The 18,888-nt window shown below is 40.7% G+C and overlaps 1 protein-coding gene across 3 annotated transcripts in view; it reads left to right on the top strand.

Moving 5' to 3' along the window:
• Nucleotides 1-6,196: 6,196 nt before the first annotated feature.
• si:ch211-127i16.2 (probable flavin-containing monoamine oxidase A) overlaps nt 6,197-18,888 on the top strand; it is a 34,372-nt gene continuing 21,680 nt past the window's right edge. For 2 of the 3 annotated variants that reach the window (XM_041059540.1, XM_041059542.1), the window contains exons 1-7: nt 6,197-6,407; nt 6,537-6,624; nt 7,527-7,707; nt 8,860-8,974; nt 10,371-10,528; nt 11,747-11,836; nt 13,769-13,853. In XM_041059540.1, the coding sequence (XP_040915474.1) occupies nt 6,290-6,407; nt 6,537-6,624; nt 7,527-7,707; nt 8,860-8,974; nt 10,371-10,528; nt 11,747-11,836; nt 13,769-13,853 (835 nt within the window). In that variant the 5' untranslated portion in view covers nt 6,197-6,289. The remainder of the gene's footprint in view (nt 6,408-6,536; nt 6,625-7,526; nt 7,708-8,859; nt 8,975-10,370; nt 10,529-11,746; nt 11,837-13,768; nt 13,854-18,888) is intronic. The other variant, XM_041059541.1, reaches the window with a different exon arrangement.

The following is an 18,888-nucleotide window of genomic DNA, read 5'->3' as shown; positions in this document are numbered from 1 at the left end:
TCAAGTAATAAGGCAGACAAAGAGAACACATGAGGTCTCAAGTGACAAGGAACTGGTTGTTCAGCCAAAAACACAAACCAGCAAGGTTTGTATACATTACCCGGATGTATGAAAACAACAAAAAAGATAACAAAAAAAAAAAACAAAACAAAAAAACTGCAGAGCTTATTTCTGTGCCACATCTACAGGGAAGCATCCTTTATAAATCAGAAACAGTGGAGTATCTTTCAGCAGACACATAAAGAAATGGAGTAGTGCTAAAGGATAAAGAGCTTTATCTCCACTTCTAAAAAGATATCAAACACATCTTTTAAATCTTTACATGAATTTTCTCTTGTAGTCACCACAGTCACATTACAAGCTTTGGGCAATGTTTTTGAAAAACATCCTTATTTATAACCACCAACTGATAAAGTGGAATTGTTAGAGACAGGGCCAGAGACTCCTCCATGACCTCGCACACTCAATTTTCTTTTTAAATTTGAGCCTCACATGCATGGTGTTCTGAAAAACTACTTTGAAGAAGCTATTGTGGACAATGATATTTGTTTGCTTTGTGTTTTTGCTGGAAGAAATTATGTTAAATTGCTTTAAAAACATGAAACTGCTACTTCTCACTTTTTCCAAATTATGTTAATATGAAGTTTAAAAAACAAAACAAAACAAAAAAAACATTCGAACAAACTCTTCCTTGCACAGCAGACAGTGTCAGAGTAGATAAGATTTAACTTTCCCATCAGTGCACAGAGTAGGCACCAGTACCACAGAATACAGTTCATGCAGCTGTGTTATTTGCATTGTTATTTATAGTACATGTTAGTGAGTGTGCTTGCGTTGGATGTTCATGATGGTGGGGAGCAGGGAGCCAGTGATGTTCTGGGCAGGTTTCACCACCTGCTGCAGACAGAGCAGTCCCTTATGGCACTGTGATACAGTCAGTGAGTGTGCTGACAGTGGTGCAGCAGTGGATGTGACATAGGATCCTTAAAAACAGTTGGACTTTCTTCAGTCTTTTCAGGAACCAGTGCAACTGTTGTGTTTTCTTGAACAGAGTGGGGGTGTTGAGCACCCAAGAACTTAATGCATACGCTCTGGGGATGCACATGACGGTGTTGTCTGCAGGTTTCAGCTTTCCTGAAGTCCACAATCAACTCCCTGTAGATTCTGCACTGAGACCATCTCATTATTGTTGTTATCAAGGTTTATCACAGTCATGATAAGCCTATAGGTGCAGAGGTGTAGGTTGTATTCCAATGTCCAATCAGGGTGGATGAGGTGTGGTTTCTTAACCTCACAGACTGGGGTTACACTCTCACCCCCTGTTGGTTATAATGTGTAAATGATCCTGGACTCATGAGGTCTTCTTCCCTCAGGTGTATCTGATTTGGTCTGATTGAGAGGAAACCAATAAAGAGGGTGCAGGGAGCATGGCTCACTTTTTTCCACCTTTCAGCCACTGCAGCTGTTGGTGCTTTGTGACTGACTCCTGTTTTGTTATTTTTCTTTTCTGTTTTTGATGGGTCCGGTAGTCCTGTTTTCGCGGCTTTATTTCTGTTAGGTTGAGTTTTGATTTGGGTTCAGGTTAGAGGGAAGACACCAGATCCTACGACCCTTTGTGGGTTGGTCTGAGTGGCTTCTCTTCTTTTTGTTCATTTTGGCCGGCCCATCAGCCATTTGTTTGTTTGTTTGTTGTGGGCTTTGATTTGTGTCATTTTTCCTTTTCTTTAGCAGCTAGAGCAGCTAGCTTTTGGCAATGCTAGAGCTCTGTTGTAGAGAGTGTTCTTGGGATTGGTAACAATGACCCAGTTACAGAGGGGGTGACATGGATGAATGTCATTGAATAACATGAATAATGTGACATAATGCTGTTTTAGTGTGGAAAATGACACTAACCTTTTTGGGTTGTTTTAGTAGAGTCCTCTGTCCAAAGTTAAACACCAACAACATAAATGTTACCAGTTGTCAAACAACAAAAATATGCATCACAACAAAATCAACATAAATGTGTTAATGACAAAAGTTTTGCTGGCTACCTCGGCCCTCTACCCTCACTCGGCCGGCTTGTGTCTTTGTTGTAGGGAAAAACTCCACTTCCCAAAAACAGAAAGCAAAGCTAAAGAGAGAATGAATACTTGAAGTCATGAGGTGGACAGAAACACGATTCCAAATGAACAAGATTAGAATAAGAATAATGTTGCTCCATGTTTGCTGAATGGAAAAATGTTTGATCTTTGTTGTATTTAATCTGTTACCTGTGTTCATGTATTCAACTACGCACGTAGGAAGAGTAGTTTTTGCAGTGTTAATGGGGATCCAAATGAATAGCAAATAAAGATTGCAGAGTCTGTCAGCTCTAAAATAACATGACATTATTACATTTTTGAATCTTTTCACAACTTCACAAGCGTTCAAGCTCAGTTTTTATTTGAGGTTCCTTTCTTTAAAGCTATGTTATTTGCATTGTTATTTATAGTACACATTAGTGAGTGTGCTTGCGTTGGATGTCCATGATGGTGGGGAGCAGGGAGCCAGTGATGTTCTGGGCAGGTTTCACCACCTGCTGCAGACAGAGCAGTCCCTTATGGCACTGTGATACAGTCAGTGAGTGTGCTGACAGTGGTGCAGCAGTGGATGTGACATAGGATCCTTAAAAACAGTTGGACTTTCTTCAGTCTTTTCAGGAACCAGTGCAACTGTTGTGTTTTCTTGAACAGAGTGGGGGTGTTGAGCACCCAAGAACTTAAAGCGTACGCTCTGGTGATGCACATGACGGTGTTGTCTGCAGGTTTCAGCTTTCCTGAAGTCCACAATCAACTCCCTGTAGATTCTGCACTGAGACCGTCTCATTATTGTTGTTCAAGGTTTATCACAGTCATGATAAGCCTATAGGTGCAGAGGTGTAGGTTGTATTCCAATGTCCAATCAGGGTGGATGAGGTGTGGTTTCTTAACCTCACAGACTGGGGTCACACTCTCACCCCCTGTTGGTTATAATGTGTAAATGATCCTGGACTCATGAGGTCTTCTTCCCTCAGGTGTATCTGATTTGGTCTGATTGAGAGGAAACCAATAAAGAGGGTGCAGGGAGCATGCCTCACATTCTTCCACCTTTCAGCCACTGCAGCTGTTGGTGCTTTGTGACTGACTCCTGTTTTGTTGTTAATTTTCTTTTCTGTTTTTGATGGGTCCGGTAGTCCTGTTTTCGCGGCTTTATTTCTGTTAGGTTTAGTTTTGAGTTGGGTTCAGGTTAGAGGGCAGACACCAGATCCTACGACCCTTTGTGGGTTGGTCTGAGTGGCTTCTCTTCTTTTTGTTCATTTTGGCCGGCCCATCAGCCTTTTGTTTGTTTGTTGTGGGTTTTAATTTTGGTCATTTTTCCTTTTCTTTTTCTTAAGTAATGAGTGGAAAGGTTTGTAACAATGACCCAGTTACAGAGGGGGTGACATGGATGAATGTCATTGAATAACATGAATAACGTGACATAATGCTGTTTTAGTGTGGAAAATGACACTAACCTTTTTGGGTTGTTTTAGTAGAGTCCTCTGTCCAAAGTTAAACACCAACAACATAAATGTTACCAGTTGTCAAACAACAAAAATATGCATCACAACAAAATCAACATAAATGTGTTAATGACAAAAGTTTTGCTGGCTACCTCGGCCCTCTACCCTCACTCGGCCGGCTTGTGTCTTTGCTGTAGGGAAAAACTCCACTTCCCAAAAAAAGACACCAAAGCAAAGCCAAAGAGGGAATGAATACTTGAAGTCATGAGGTGGACAAAAACACAATTCCAAATGAACAAGATTAGAATAAGAATAATGCTTCTCCATGTTTGCTGAATGGAAAAATGTTTGATCTTTGTTGTATTTAATCTGTTACCTGTGTTCATGTATTCATCTACGCATGTAGGAAGAGTAGTTTTTGCAGTGTTAATGGGGATCCAAATGAATAGCAAATAAAGATTACAGAGTCTGTCAGCTCTAAAATAACATGACATTATTACATATTTTATTTGAGGTTCCTTTCTTTATAGCTGTGTTATTTGCATTGTTATTTATAGTACATGTTAGTGAGTGTGTTTGCGTTGGATGTCCATGATGGTGGGGAGCAGGGAGCCAGTGATGTTCTGGGCAGGTTTCACCACCTGCTGCAGACAGAGCAGTCCCTTATGGCACTGTGATGCAGTCAGTGAGTGTGCTGACAGTGGTGCAGCAGTGGATGTGACATAGGATCCTTAAAAACAGTTGGACTTTCTTCAGTCTTTTCAGGAACCAGTGCAACTGTTGTGTTTTCTTGAACAGAGTGGAGGTGTTGAGCACCCAAGAACTTAAAGCATACACTCTGGGGATGCACATGATGGTGTTGTCTGCAGGTTTCAGCTTTCCTGAAGTCCACAATCAACTCCCTGTAGACTCTGCACTGTGACCATCTCATTATTGTTGCTATCAAGGTTTATCACAGTCATGATAAGCCTATAGGTGCAGAGGTGTAGGTTGTATTCCAATGTCCAATCAGGGTGGATGAGGTGTGGTTGCTTAACCTCACAGACTGGGGTCACACTCTCGCTCCCTGTTGGTTATAATGTGTAAATGATCCTGGACTCATGAGGTCTTCTTCCCTCAGGTGGATCTGATTTGGTCTGATTGAGAGGAAACCAATAAAGAGGGGGCAGGGAGCATGGCTCACTTTCTTCCACCTTTCAGCCACTGCAGCTGTTGGTGCTTTGTGACTGACTCCTGTTTTATTTTTCTTTTCTGTTTTTGATGGGTCCGGTAGTCCTGTTTTCGCGGCTTTATTTCTGTTAGGTTTAGTTTTGATTTGGGTTCAGGTTAGAGGGAAGACACCAGATCCTACGACCCTTTGTGGGTTGGTCTGAGTGGCTTCTCTTCTTTTTGTTCATTTTGGCTGGCCCAACAGCCCTTTGTTTGTTTGTTGTGGGTTTTGATTTTGGTCATTTTTTCTTTAGCAATGAGTGGAAAGATTATTTTTTCCTGCTGCAGCTACAGCAGCTAGCTTTTGGCAATGCCAGAGCTCTTTTGTAGAGAGTGTTCTTGGGGCTGGTAACAATGACCCAGTTACAGAGGGGGTGACATGGACGAATGTCATTGAATAACATGAATAACGTGACATAATGCTGTTTTAGTGTGGAAAATGACACTAACCTTTCTGGGTTGTTTTAGTAGAGTCCTCTGTCCAAAGTTAAACACCAACAACATAAATATTACCAGTTGTCAAACAACAAAAATATGCATCACATCAAAATCAACATAAATGTGTTAATGACAAAACTTCTGCTGGCTGCATTTTGCTGAATGGGAAAATGTTTGATCAGGTTGTTTTAACAACTTGAAACCAAATACTAAACAAAACAGCCATCAGAACCCATTTTTACTCACAGCTGAAACTAATGAACTCAAATCAACAACCACTGAATACAAGTTACAACTGCAGGATTCATTTGCATGTTATTGGTGATTACATGGAGTGCTGTGTTTACGAGCTACTGAGCGAGCTCACCACCTGCAAACAAGTGTTTTTTGTTTTTTATTTCCTTAAGTAGCTGGATATTACACACACCTACATGCCAAATTTGGCTTCTCTGGGATTAATGTTTCTTGAGCTAAAAAAACAAAACAAAACAAAACAAAAAGGCTTTTGAGGAGAAGAACAAACAAAGACAAGAAAACAGGCAATCCAAGCCAATACAACATGAAGTTTAACTGCTTTTTCAAAAAGAATTCATCATTTAAATGGATACTGACTAGAGAATCACTGCCAGGCAATGGAAAAACAGAAATATGATTTGGGGTGGGGGGGCAGGCATGGCAAGAAAAAAAACAGGTCAAAAAGAAAAAAAATGAGAGAGAAGAGCAGATGGAGTCATGATAATAGAGTTATGTTATTATATCATATATTATGATACATATTCATATTTTGTTCTGCATGTTAAATGAATAACTCAATGACTGCATTTACAACTTAAAACTATTTTTTTATTTTTTTATTTTTAAGTTTTACAAAGACACAAAACTTTACTTATATCTGACAATGCCTCTACTGTCTTTTGTTGCTGGAATTTACACAACTGGTTCTCTGCCAAGTAGGCCACAAGCTCAGTTGTGCACAGTTCCAAAGTGCACGATTGCGAAAGCAGCCCAGACTTTGGAAGATAACCTAAATGATACGGAGAAGAAAAGGGAACACAAGTTGGATTTCTGTTTCAGACTCCACGCTTTACCAGACGCACACACTTAGTTGGCACGAAAAGAAAAACCCACTTGAGCTTGACTATGACTGCAGAAATTTGGGATGTTATTATTGTTGGCGCTGGACTATCTGGATTGAGTGCAGCTCATTTGCTCAGAAAAAGAGATGCCAAGCTGAAAATACTGATACTGGAAGGAAAAGGTTTGTAAAATTGCCTCACGATTGAAAGCCGTTGGTAACCTGAAATGGTTTTCTGCTGGACTCTTTTAGTTTGACAGTTGCTGAGAAGAGGCATTGCTGTGGCTAAATCATGTCTGGTTTGCCACGCAGATCGGGTGGGAGGTCGCACAGTGTCCACTGAAATACCAGCAGCCAATGGTGTTGATCGCTGGGACTTTGGAGGGCAGTGGGTAGGAAGGTAATGTTGATCAGAAACTACAGGACTAACACACACACATATTTGAGACAATTCAAGAAAAAGTTGTAATATTAGAAACGAAACCCTTTTCTCTTTTAGCAGCAGTTGAAATGCAGAGTCACACTGTATGTGAGATTAATATAGAATCAGTGATTCTGGAGTGAGAGACCTTCATGGAAATCATTAAGGCTTGTAATATTAGAACAAGCTGGAAATTTTTGACCTCATTTAGACAAGTGAGCTCCATCCACATGGTAATTTGAGCAAATTCACTTATCAGCAGGATGGTGCAGTGGTTTTCACCGTCACCTGACACCAAAAAAGTTCTGGGTTTCAAACCTGCTGACAGGATGTGAGTTATGATTGGTTCCAGCCAAGGATTAGGGTTAGGACATCATTTACTCATGCACAGTTATGGAGACAGAGGCTGAGGATTTTGAGTTTTTAAAAGTGTATCACACAAACAATTCAGGTGCTAATAATGGACCATTTAACAGAAAAGCCTTAAAAGATTAAAGAGCAGCTCAAGGAATCTCAAAGATACGTTCAAGGCTGTTATGACTGATACAGGGTTCATAGAGTTTGTGAAGAGAACAGAGAGGGGATGTGTGTTGTTCTATGCTGTGTACTTGTAGGCACTGATTACATTATGTATGCTGCAATACTGCTTATTGTATAACAAGCTAGATCTGTACCTTGTATGCAGGAAGAGTAGTTTTTGCAGTTGTAACAGCTAAGTTCAAGGACTTGTTCAATCAATGTTGTATTCTCAAGTCTACTTCAATGATCTCAGAATAAATGCAATTATCATTTTCTATCAGCCGCAGGGTTACTAACTATGCCAGAAATGCTGTGAACAATCGCATCATAAAACATAAAAAACTGCCTCCTTTCTCTTTTAGCACCCAAACACATGTCTTGGAGCTCATAAAGGAGCTGGGCTTAGAGACCTACCCGCAATTCAATATTGGCAAGAAGGTGCATCATATGGGTGGGCCAGGTGCCAGAGTTCGCACCTACAGAACCAGTATCCCTGCTCTATCCCCAACAGTGTTAATGGACCTCACCCAGTTCCTGTGGAAGGTGAGGCAACAGACTAACACAGCACTGTTCTGTACCCAATGCTGAGAAAGCTCTGATAAGGATCAGCTGAATAACCACGTCTCTCAGTGGACTAATATGATACTTACAAAGCAGAGGAGGGGTTTAATTTTTTTCTTACTGACTGTTGCATGTGTACTGAGACTAAGAAGATACATTCACTGGCATTCACTGGCATGACAATGCTGGGAGAAGCCATTAGAAAGTACATTCTGGCCATAAAGGGATACACATGGTCAGCAACAACACTCAGAGTGTGGCATTCAAACAGTGATTGGTGTCAAGGAGCCCAAGGTGTCCCAAGAAAACATTCCCCACCACCTCCAGCCTGGACTGTGATGAATTTGTGCATTAATCCATGGATTGATGCTGATGACAAAGTCTTACCTAATCTGCGTCCCTTAGCAGATCCAGATTCATCAGACTAGGTTATGTTCTTCCAGTTTTGGTGAGCTTGAGTCCACTGCAGCCTCATATTTCTGTTCTTCGCTGACATTGTGTGAATAAGTAGGTGCACAGGTGTTCCTAAGAAAGTCCTTGATAAGCATATAAAGCAGTACATATACAGTATTTCTTTAGAGACCAGACTGTCCACATGTTAGTGTCCTTGGGCAAGATACTGAAGCCCAAACTGCACCGAGAGTATCATCGGTGTGAGTGTGTGTGTGTGATAGTAAAGCACTCTATGTATAGAAAAAGCTCTGTATGAATGTGTGTGAGTGGGTCAGTGTGGCTTGTAGTGCTTCGAGGGGTCAACAAGACTAGAAAAGTGCTATGTAAACACATTCCATTTTACCATATACTTTTAGAATCAGCTTTACTGTCCAGTGTCCTTCCTCTGCTGGGAATCAACAATGACTCCCAAATGGATGTAGTAATGGTATTTTACATTTATAATACAGTGCATATTTAGACTGATAGTACAAGAGCACATTTATCACACAACAAAGTACCACTAAATTTCTTTTGCAGAATAAATGGGTAGAGTGGCAGTGGGAAGTAGAAGATGTTGGGGGGGAGGGTTTGTCAGATGATGTTGTCAGATGATGTTCCCTGTATCAATAGGACTCGTTTGGTTCACAGTGGTAAATGGTCATGTGTGGGTGTGTTGTGGTAATTGTGTTTTGCTCTCAGATTGACAGATTGTGTGCCACAGTATGTGTCAAGGATCCTTCTAAGACTCCCAATGCAGTAGAACTGGACAGTATGACCCTGCACTCGTACACTGAGCAACATGGTTGGACTGCAGGTCAGTGCTGAGAGTAGCTTTAAATATCACCTTCTCAACCTTGTATCTTGTGTTCAGTTTACTTTTTTTTTTTTTCATTTTATACCTTATACTTTCTTTTCATTTTTCTGATTTAAAAAAAAAAACTCTTTCCATTGCAAATCCTAGGGTTAAATAAAATTTTTGCTTACAATATGTTATAAGAAGACTAAAGCCCCACTCGGACTGAAACATTTCTCGAGGGGCGGTGGGGTAATTTTAACAGTACCTCCGTTGGTCAGTGATTTTAATTCCATCTGTAGAACATATGTGGGTGATTTTTTTTCACCCAGACACCAGTAATAAGTATAGCTGTTTTTACCTACTGTTTTATGTCAAACTTACCAGTCCACCTGTAAATAAAATGCCATTCAGAATGACGCCCTCTTGGCTTTCTACTTTATCACTTCAGTGCGAAATGTGACCTTTGGGTGAAAATGGAGCAAATCAAAAATGTTTTTTCTAATCTGATAGATGGAAATGTGCTAATGCCACTCTATGTGCCTGCCAATCTGACAACAGAAAAAATTAAAAACATCAGGAGAGCAAGATCCTTTAAAAGCTCCTCAAATGGGCTCCTGCAATTTCAGCTATTCAGTACTATTTACTTCTGAGCCCTCTTTTTTTAATCTTATATTTCAAAACATTTTAGCAAATTGGTGCCATTAAAAATGTGCTGAATTAGCTATTAGCTGGTTCCTGTTCGCAATGTACCCATGAATGTACAGGCAGCTATCACTGGAAAACTCTAATTTTTGAAAATGGGATGATTCACAGGCACATTATGAATGGTCTCCTTTCCATGAATTCAGAACGGACATTTCTAAAGTTACACACCGAATGATACAAGCTCCTTCAACAAACTCAATCCTTAACATTGAACGGCGTGAACGTGTGTTTGATGTTTGTGACTTGAGATTTCACTCAGTTACGAAGCTAAGAAGGACTGTGACTAACGGAAAGAAAAACAAAAGAAAAAACAAAATAAATTCGGAGATCCAAAAATTGTCTGCTTAGCAGTTGCGGTACAGGAAGCGTATGAATGTCATGCTCTCAACTTGACAGTGACAGTGGTCAACAAATACAAACTTTACCATGATCACCATCACTATTGGCTTTGTGAGATGACTAGAAATAAACATTGTCATCCTCTCAGGTGTCTCTTCATTAACTACACCCTGTCTGTGGTTCATTGTCTGGCTAACGATGGTGGACCTCCACGTGGCAGATCCAATTGCATGTTCTTGACAATGGACTGTATAGTGCTTAGCTGTGTAATGATATGCAACTTTGCAGAGTGCTGTCATTGCAGGGGAATGGCTATTATTACTGTATGTTTGACAGCTACACTATGTTTTCATTCATCCCTTCCTGCCAGAACTGAGAGAGGAGATAGGATTGTGTAGCAGGATTGTCTTTGGCATGGAGCCATCCCAGATGTCCTTCCTCTTCTTTCTCATGTATGCTGCAGCAGCTGGAGGGCTACTGCCACTCCTGGAGAGCACTGCAGGCTGTGCTCAGGAGTTCAAAATAAAGGTACGAAGCTCATACTCCTCTCAAGATTGCATGTTGTTGACTTGAGTGTTTTGTTTTGTGTTTTGTTTTGTTTTTTAAACTTAAACATTGGATTCCTTCTCTACTTTCATAAAACTGGGCATCCAGCCTCTGAACAGAGTCTGCACAATCCTGTTCAAGCCATGTCCCAGCGAACACTTTGCCTTTCTTTGTCCTCAAAGTGGCATCGACCGGGACTGTTTAAACGCTTTGAATTGTGGTCCTGTATTGGATTTTCCTATTTTCTGTGTGCTCCCTCAGCATGAAAGTTATGGTTCCATACTGTTCTATTTCTGTGCTGTTTGGTTTTGAACCTTTGTTTAAGAAAAAAAAAAGACTGAGGGCCCAAAAAGGCTGGCAAGTTTGAGGAGGGTCAAGTAAGGCCTAAGAGAAAATGGCAAAAGGGCTTATTGTAGTTCCAAACTCACACCTTAGAAAATTACTTCCACTTTTTTCATCAGCAGGAATTTGCCTATTATGGCACTGCAGCTTTTTCCTGGAGGAATTATCATGAATAGCATTGTGATCCTGACAACACCACAGATGCAGTAAAAGCAGCGCCAAATGTGAACTGGAGTGGGTCTGCTCTTATCAGTCATATCATGAAAGAATAAAGGCTATCAGAGGTGCAATGTACATCCGCAGTATTTTCTTTTTGTTCTTCCTCAGAAGTTATATAAAATGTTTTAATATGTCCTCGTGAATTTTTTTATTTTAATTAATCCTTTACATTTTTGTTTACACTCAGCTTTTATGTCGTCCTTTTTTCATGCTTTTATTATTTGTTACATAATGGTTTCTCACATTTAAAAAAGCCACACTGTGAACAACCTTTGCATTCTGTGGCTTATGCACAATAACCAGGACATCGTTTCTGGAAAGACATGTTGAGATTTTTTATTTATTTATTTTTTTTAAATGTCATTTCTAACTGCTTGCATGCCACTGACAAAATGCTTTGTTGTATTAGGGTGTCAGCAGAAGCCTCAGAGGCAGATTCCTTAAAAAAAAAACAAACAAAAAAAAAACTTGGCAAATATAACTATTATCTGCATGGCTGGCTAGACGCCACCAGAGGGTTTGTTTTATTGTAATCTGGATGTAGTGACCCTTGAACTTCAAGCACTCTGTCCCTCCAGGGAAGGAGGGCAGCTATGGGTTTTAAGCCCATCTTAAACTGTAATATCTGTGTCTCCACAGGGAGGCACCCAGCAGCTTTCAGAGTGTCTGGCAGAACGTGTGGGGTGGAAGAATGTCCGGCTGGGTTCTGCTGTAACAGCCATATGGCAGGTAGAGTACAGTAACAGCTCTCTCAGGGATTGATGAGGCACGACACAGAGATAACAGCTTCCTCAGTGGGGAAACAGGCCGTCTCCTGTGAAGACACTGTCTGTTCCGCCTGACTGTCTTCCCCAGCTGAGGGACCATGAAGGCTCTGTGCACCCTTAAATGCAAAGCTTTACCCAGTGTTCCTCATCAATATGTTTTATTTCCACTCTTTATGGATTTATTTGTCTTGACTGTTAAACAATAGAACAATGAATTGTGAGTACTGGATGATACAAATATCTAATGTGATTGTCGTTTTAGACTAAAGAACAATGAACTGAAAACCATCTGCAGTAGCACCTAATCTACATCTGCGTTTCCTCCGAAGCAGGGCTGAAACAATTAGTCAACTAAGCAATTAGTATCACGAGAAAATTACTGAGAGCAGTGCTGACGACCTATTTGCCCTTTATGTCATTCATCAAGCATAAATGCCAAGAATAAACTGGTTGCAGCTTCTTAAATGATTAACGTTAGCTGCAGCCCTCCACTTTACACAGTAAATAATTAACCAACTGGTCAATTAACAGGAACAATTATCAAATGAATCAATAATGAAAATAACTTAACTGCATTCCTGCTCCCAAGTACACTACAGTTGGAATAAGGGGGAGAAAAGGATGCAACTTGTCATGTGCAGGGTCAAAGGAGGCTATATCCCAGCATGCACTGGGTGCCAGAGTGGGCACACCCTAGACATTTTGCCAGTCTGTAAGAGAGACAACAAATATTGACAGACAAACACATTCACACTCGCATTCGCAGCAATTTAGTTTCCACTTCACTAAAGCTGAAGCAGAGCAACCGGAGGAAACCCGCACAGGCACAGGGAGAACATGCTAACTTCACACAGAGAGGTCCCAATCACCCGGGTCGACTTCATATCTAGAACCTTCTTGCCATGATGCAATAGTACCATGCACGTACAAACCAAAAATATAAAATATTTTATTTAAAATAATAAATTGGCTTCCTTGAGACCGTGAGGAAAGCTTGTCCAAACTCAAGAAGCAAGGAGGACACCCTTCAACATTCAGCCCTGAACAATAGTGGGTTGTTTTAGTGGTGCTGGGAGATATGAACTCCAAAGTGCAGAGGGGCTTTACTGTGTTCAGTCCTTGTGAATCCAAAGAATTATTTTTTAAATAATCCTAAAGTTGCCAGTCTAGAGAACTGAAAATATATTAATTTCTAATGTTCCTTATCCAAAAATATCTTGCTGTTTAACAGTCTGAGAAGACAAGAGCTTTCTATGTTGCACAGTAACACTCTGTGGTGGGTGAGTTTTAATTATCACCAGAGGCTTAAGTTTAGTGGGAATACATGTGAGAGAAAGGGAGCTAGCACATGAGAGCTCTGCAATTATAAGGGCCAGACTGTCTGCAGCGAGTCAGAATGAATGCAGTACGGTAGTACAGCCTTCACAATATCATTTAACCATCTTTTAAAGTTTATTTTGCCACATCATTTGCATAAATTACAAGAATATCTCCTCCTCTTACCAGACTGTCAGAACAGAAATCTGTTTAATTCATTGAAATGTGCATCATTTAGAAGCTAATTTTTCATTTGCTGTTCAGTACATGCTTGAAATGCACAGCAGCATGCCTGGATATGTACAGTCTGGCATGTAATTACACATGTAATGAACTGATTGTCAAAGGATTAAAGCTTATGTGTAAACATCTTATAAATATTCTAAAAAATATTATAATTTAGCAAATAGAACTTCAAATTTGCACAGCTGGTACTTAGGAAAGATGAGATTCAGCTACTGGAAAATAGCAGTGACTGAAAATAGCTGTACCACACCACACAAGACACACTTTACTAACAAATCTGTGCAACTTCCTCATTAAACAAAGCTGTATTTCTGTTTATGTGTCTCAACAGGATGCTGAGTGGGCCAGGGTGACGACCGCCACCGCCACCTTCTTGTGCAGAGCTGTGATTGTCACCTGCCCCCCTCATTTGGCAGGTCAGTGTGCGTCTCCCACCTCGGTCGACTCGCTAAATGAAATTCTCACTGATGCAGAAGGCAAATATCCTCCTCTCTCACCACGTCTGTCAAACGTGGCAAACTGTGCACCCATGCAGATAAATTTATGATTTTCCTAAACCTTTCTGGCTGTGGGGTGTGGCAGTCACTTTGGCTGAAGTAAATTCTGTCTGAGGTTGGGCCCTGGGCTGAGGAATTGCCTGGATTGGATTTTGAACCAGAGCAAGAGTTAAGGCCAAAACTTTAACTGGGGGCTAATGTGACATTCGTTGTGGTTGGTGGTGGGAAGTTGAAAGCGGCAATCACGTCATTACCGACCTTGCTGCAATCGAGCTCCCAAGGAGGAAAAAATACAAGCCCCTGCAGAAAAGAGTTTTTTTTTTTTTTTTTTTTTTCACTAGAACCAGAAAGTTTTAATTGAATCAACTAGCATAACATTTACCAGCATGCCATTTGAAAAATCAAAGTGTGAAGGCTTTTTAATTAGCAGCATACATTCCTGCAAATATGTGTTTATTCTTAACCGTGTGGCAGCCACGTGCGTACAAGATTATGTTGCGCAGTGGAGTTTGAGGAAGCATATCCAACCACTCAACAGAATCTACCTCTTTTTTTTCCCCCTTGTCAAAATAGAGATATCCTGCATTCCCACAACCAATTAACTGCAAAACAGTGTTGACTTTCAGATGGGAATGAGTTTTTGCCTTCTGTCACGTGTAGGACTCATACTAAGTCTAGAGTTGGTGCTGGTTGATGTTGAAGCTGGAGTCGAGGTGAGGTCTGCCAGGTTTGGAAGGGGCCGGAGCTGAATCTGAAGCTGGAGCTTACTCTGGGTCTGTTCCCGTTTGTACTAAGCTGGCAACAGATCTGTCACTCAAAGCCTCATACTCAGAGCCATGGACCATGGCCAGGATCCTTAATGAGACAGGTTTGAGAGCGGTGTTGAATTATGCAGCATGGATTGCTCTGGCTCGGATGCCACAGTGCCACGCTTTGGCCTTAAATCAGTGTAGGGAGGTTGACAGGGACTCTCAAAAGCCAAAGTCAGGCCAGTGATTGAGATGTCACCTCTCCCAAAAGGAGTCGGGGATAAATTAAAGAGAGGATTGCTGCTTGAAGTCATCTGTGTGACATGTTTCGTTTTAATTTTCTGGAAGTGGGTAAACCTGAGCAGCTTTCCAGTTAGTGGGAGAGTGAGGGGGAAGAGCTTAACACAGACAGTTGGAATGATGATAATGACTCTAGATGATTCCGAACCTCTCTTGGGCAGTGGAAGTGTAAAGCTTTGTTCACAGTATCCATAGCTTCTCATGTTTGGCTCCTCTTTTACAGATGTTTGTTTCTGACGTCCCTAATTAATTCTCAAGTCACTTGCTTTTGAATCAGTGAACAAGTAGATGGTTGAATGAACAAAACACTTTGTTGGTCCACGAGATTCTTGGCATCAAAAGATACCCGCCGCTATATTCACACACACCATTGTGAACGCTGGAAATGAGCTGTGTGTTCCCTAATATATTATGTTTGTCCTGTTCTCGACTCTGGGATTTATCTCCCCATTCATCCATCCATCTTTTATAATGAGTTCCGTCAGGTTTTTTTTTTTTTTTTTCTTATTTGTAACCACTTCTCTCACTCATCTCAATGATTTATGAAGTGTTTGGTTTCACCGCATATCAGATTGCTATGCATGAAAAGGACGAGCTTGGGAATGAGAATTTTGGCCATGTGTTGACTTTTGAAAACGTGGCTCAAGTATGCTTTTTTTTTTTAGTTGGTACACGAGTAGGTTCCCATGTATATTCATTCTGAGACCGCATAACAGAAAAGAAAGGAAAAGAAAAACTAATTAGGCTTTCACAGCATGCAGCTGGAGTATAATGCAATTAGGCATACAGTCTAATATTCAGCGATAGTTACAGAGACAGCTCTGCAGCTACTAAATTAACATTTTGTTTCAATGTGTTTTTCTGTCTATCTTTATCAAGTAGGAAGTCCCTGGCAGAGCATTCCAACTGTCTAGCTTGTGTGCGCACATACAGTTTGTGTCTGTGTGGGCATTTATTGTTGAGAGGGTGACGCTAAAATTCTTGATGTCACTTGGAAAAGTTGTTGTACCTGACTAAAGGCGAATTTCTTTTGATTACATCTGAACCTGACAGGCAGCCGAGCAACACTCTATCTGATGTTGCCATCCATCCTCTCATGGAGGAGGAGTTGAGTAATGACAGCAGGCATGGGCAGTGGTGAGGAAACTATTACATCTGCCAGTCACAGTTTAGTCCAGAGCCTTGTTTACACTAGTAGAAAACAGGTAAGCAGTGCATTAGCGTTTATTTGCCAACCTACACTGCGTGAGCCAGGATTCTAGGCCAGTATCCGCTGTGCTGTGAATGAAACTAATGGAGCCTAATTTAGGGATTAAACATGAAGTGGGAGCTGAAGTGATTGTGAAGATAACTAACGCAATGTGATTTTTATCTTGCTGAGTTTAAACGCTGTGGAAATGAATTTAGCTATCTGTGTGCATTTTGCGTCTCCGCTGATGAGCAATATAGCGAGTGTTGATGAGCAGGCAAATATAGAGAATATAGTTTTGCAGAGCTTGGTTCACCAGCGGAAAACGTTCAAATCCCAAAAGGACAGAACATGGTCAATACTCTCCTCGAAAGCTCTTGTCATCTGTGTGTCTGCCTGAGCATAATGGGATTTTTGAGGCCAAAAATGCAATCGATGTTTGAGAGTTTTTACAGAACATGACGGATTCAACAGAGGATCATCAAGAAAAGAGTTTTGACAAGTATCCTTTTAAATCTGGTTGTTATGGAGTTGTGATGAAGATACCAGCTGAGAGGGACACTACAAAAAAATTGAAAGATTAAGTGGACACACTTTACCATGGTGACACTGTTTCTAAAATCACTTTTAACATGTTTTTGCCGTTTCTGTGCTGTAATTTGTTGCTGACACACAGACTGACACAAAATTGGCCAACCATCAAGCTCTGTTTCTGTGAAACAGCTCTACTTATTTAAAGTTTAAAAAACTCTACTATTACTAATAATCTGAGTCTAAATTAGCATCAGTTCAAACCTTGATGTGCTCATCACTTCCAGCAAGAAGCCTGTTAAAGAAAATACTTTCTCAGGGCATTTAAATGAGCAGTCAAAATTAAATGCATCTTCTGTTTGTGGTACATTAGTATTTATTCACTGGTGATTAAAAGCCAACCAATATTAAGCCGCAGTTAAATAAATTTCTAAACTAATGGGAAATTTTAGCCAAAAGGGTCATCCTCCATGAGTCTGTTTTGGTCAGTACCAGCAGAAGAAATTATTAAGTAATGTTAGAAACTACAGTGTGTGTGTGTATGGAGAGATGGGGGAGGGTGTCTGCTGCTACTGCTGAGCCTTCAATTTCAATAAGTGTCAAGGGGCTTAGTCTGTAATTCAATAAAAGATCAGTGATGTAGCGTGCACACGGACGCAGGACTCTATCTTTAACGTTTGGATTGAGTGGTTGCTGAATAGTGCTGCCTATCTCTGATGGCCCCACAGATTGATGACAGGGAGAGTTGCTATTTTTTATTTTTTTTTTTAAATCCATCTGTTGTTACTGCCTTTTTTTATTTTTAATCGGCCCTCTGTGTGGATACCTGCCCAGAGTTATGGTATCGGAGGTGCTCACATCTTTGCTTTAATCAAAACGTTGACACGTGGCAGTCACGGAACATTAAGCTGAGTATGAAGGCCTTTTTTTTTTTTTCCTTTTCACATGGACCTTGGCCACACACCTAGCGAGAGGTTGTGCATGCGATAACTTTTTCTTCTCCGCAGTGGGTTGTTAATTCACATTCTTTGCACTGCTCTGTTGGCTTTTCAGGATGAAAGAGATGATCCAATTTCACAGCATACACAGGCCCTGCCATGAGCTAAACTAGTTACAGATAGCTTTACCTATTTTCATACTTTTTAAAAAAAAAAATTATATCCCTCCTTATATATGAATCATCGTCCCTTTGATGTTATGTCTTGATTTGAGTGGCTTTTCATGTTTCACTTTCCTCATCCCTTCGACAAAGGCACTGAAAGTGCGTGTGTGCTATGTTAAAAGTTGCGAGTGAGAAAGTAATGGAAATTTGAAACCCCTCGCTGAGGGCTCCCGCAGATGTGACTCACAGGTCAGTGACAGAGGAAACCCAGAAAGCAAGGTCAACGTTTTCCAGTAGTGCATTCACAAAAAATGAAGTGAGAGTGGATCAAATGCCACAGAGCTTTAAAAGGGGAAAGTGAGATTAAGACAGACAGAAAGACGATGAAAAGACTGAAAGGAAACCACTCTGGGGGAAGCAGCGTCCTTAGAAGTCGGAGTGTTAGGGGTCAGGAATCAGCGGTTGTGCAGATTGCTCCGGAGTCAAAAGAACTGGCAGCTGTTTTTCCAAAGATGACAGAGCGATGCAAAAAGTAGTCTGATGAGCTGTCAAATGAGACTACTTCAGCGAATGGCACATTTGAGAATTCATCATGATCCCTCGGAGGAAACCTCTTCCACGTTTGGTCCAAGGAAAAATATTGTCTTTTGTTTTGTTTTGTTTTTTACCTTCACCTTCAATCCAGTGTGGTCAAACTCTAAAGCATCAACTGTTTGACTCAAATGGGTCATGATACTATGGGTTGGGGTAGTGGTCGCAGCTGGGTCAGAATTTGTCTAGCTCTGCGTGTTAAAGAATCTAAATGGGACCATATAAATTACATGCATAAAGTGATAAATAATTGAAGAGTTGCGCTTAAAGCTGGAAACATATGTATGCTGTGGTTTTAGTATCACATGTATCACTAGACAGATTCAGGAGTGAGAGCTGGTTTGAATCCTGTGTGCAAAGTTATGGTGCTGGAGCTACCATGTTGTTTACATAAAGAATAGATAAAATCAGAGATAGATGAAGTCGCCAAAGTCTACAATCGTGTTCGAATCTCAGTAAAAGAAAAGTGCGGTATTCTATTTGTACACAAGG

This window comes from Toxotes jaculatrix, chromosome 16 (assembly GCF_017976425.1).
Source record: "Toxotes jaculatrix isolate fToxJac2 chromosome 16, fToxJac2.pri, whole genome shotgun sequence".
In the NCBI taxonomy this organism is placed as follows: Eukaryota; Metazoa; Chordata; class Actinopteri; family Toxotidae; genus Toxotes; species Toxotes jaculatrix.
The sequence above is the reverse complement of the archived record's forward strand: the minus strand, read 5'-3'. Positions and strand labels throughout refer to the sequence as shown.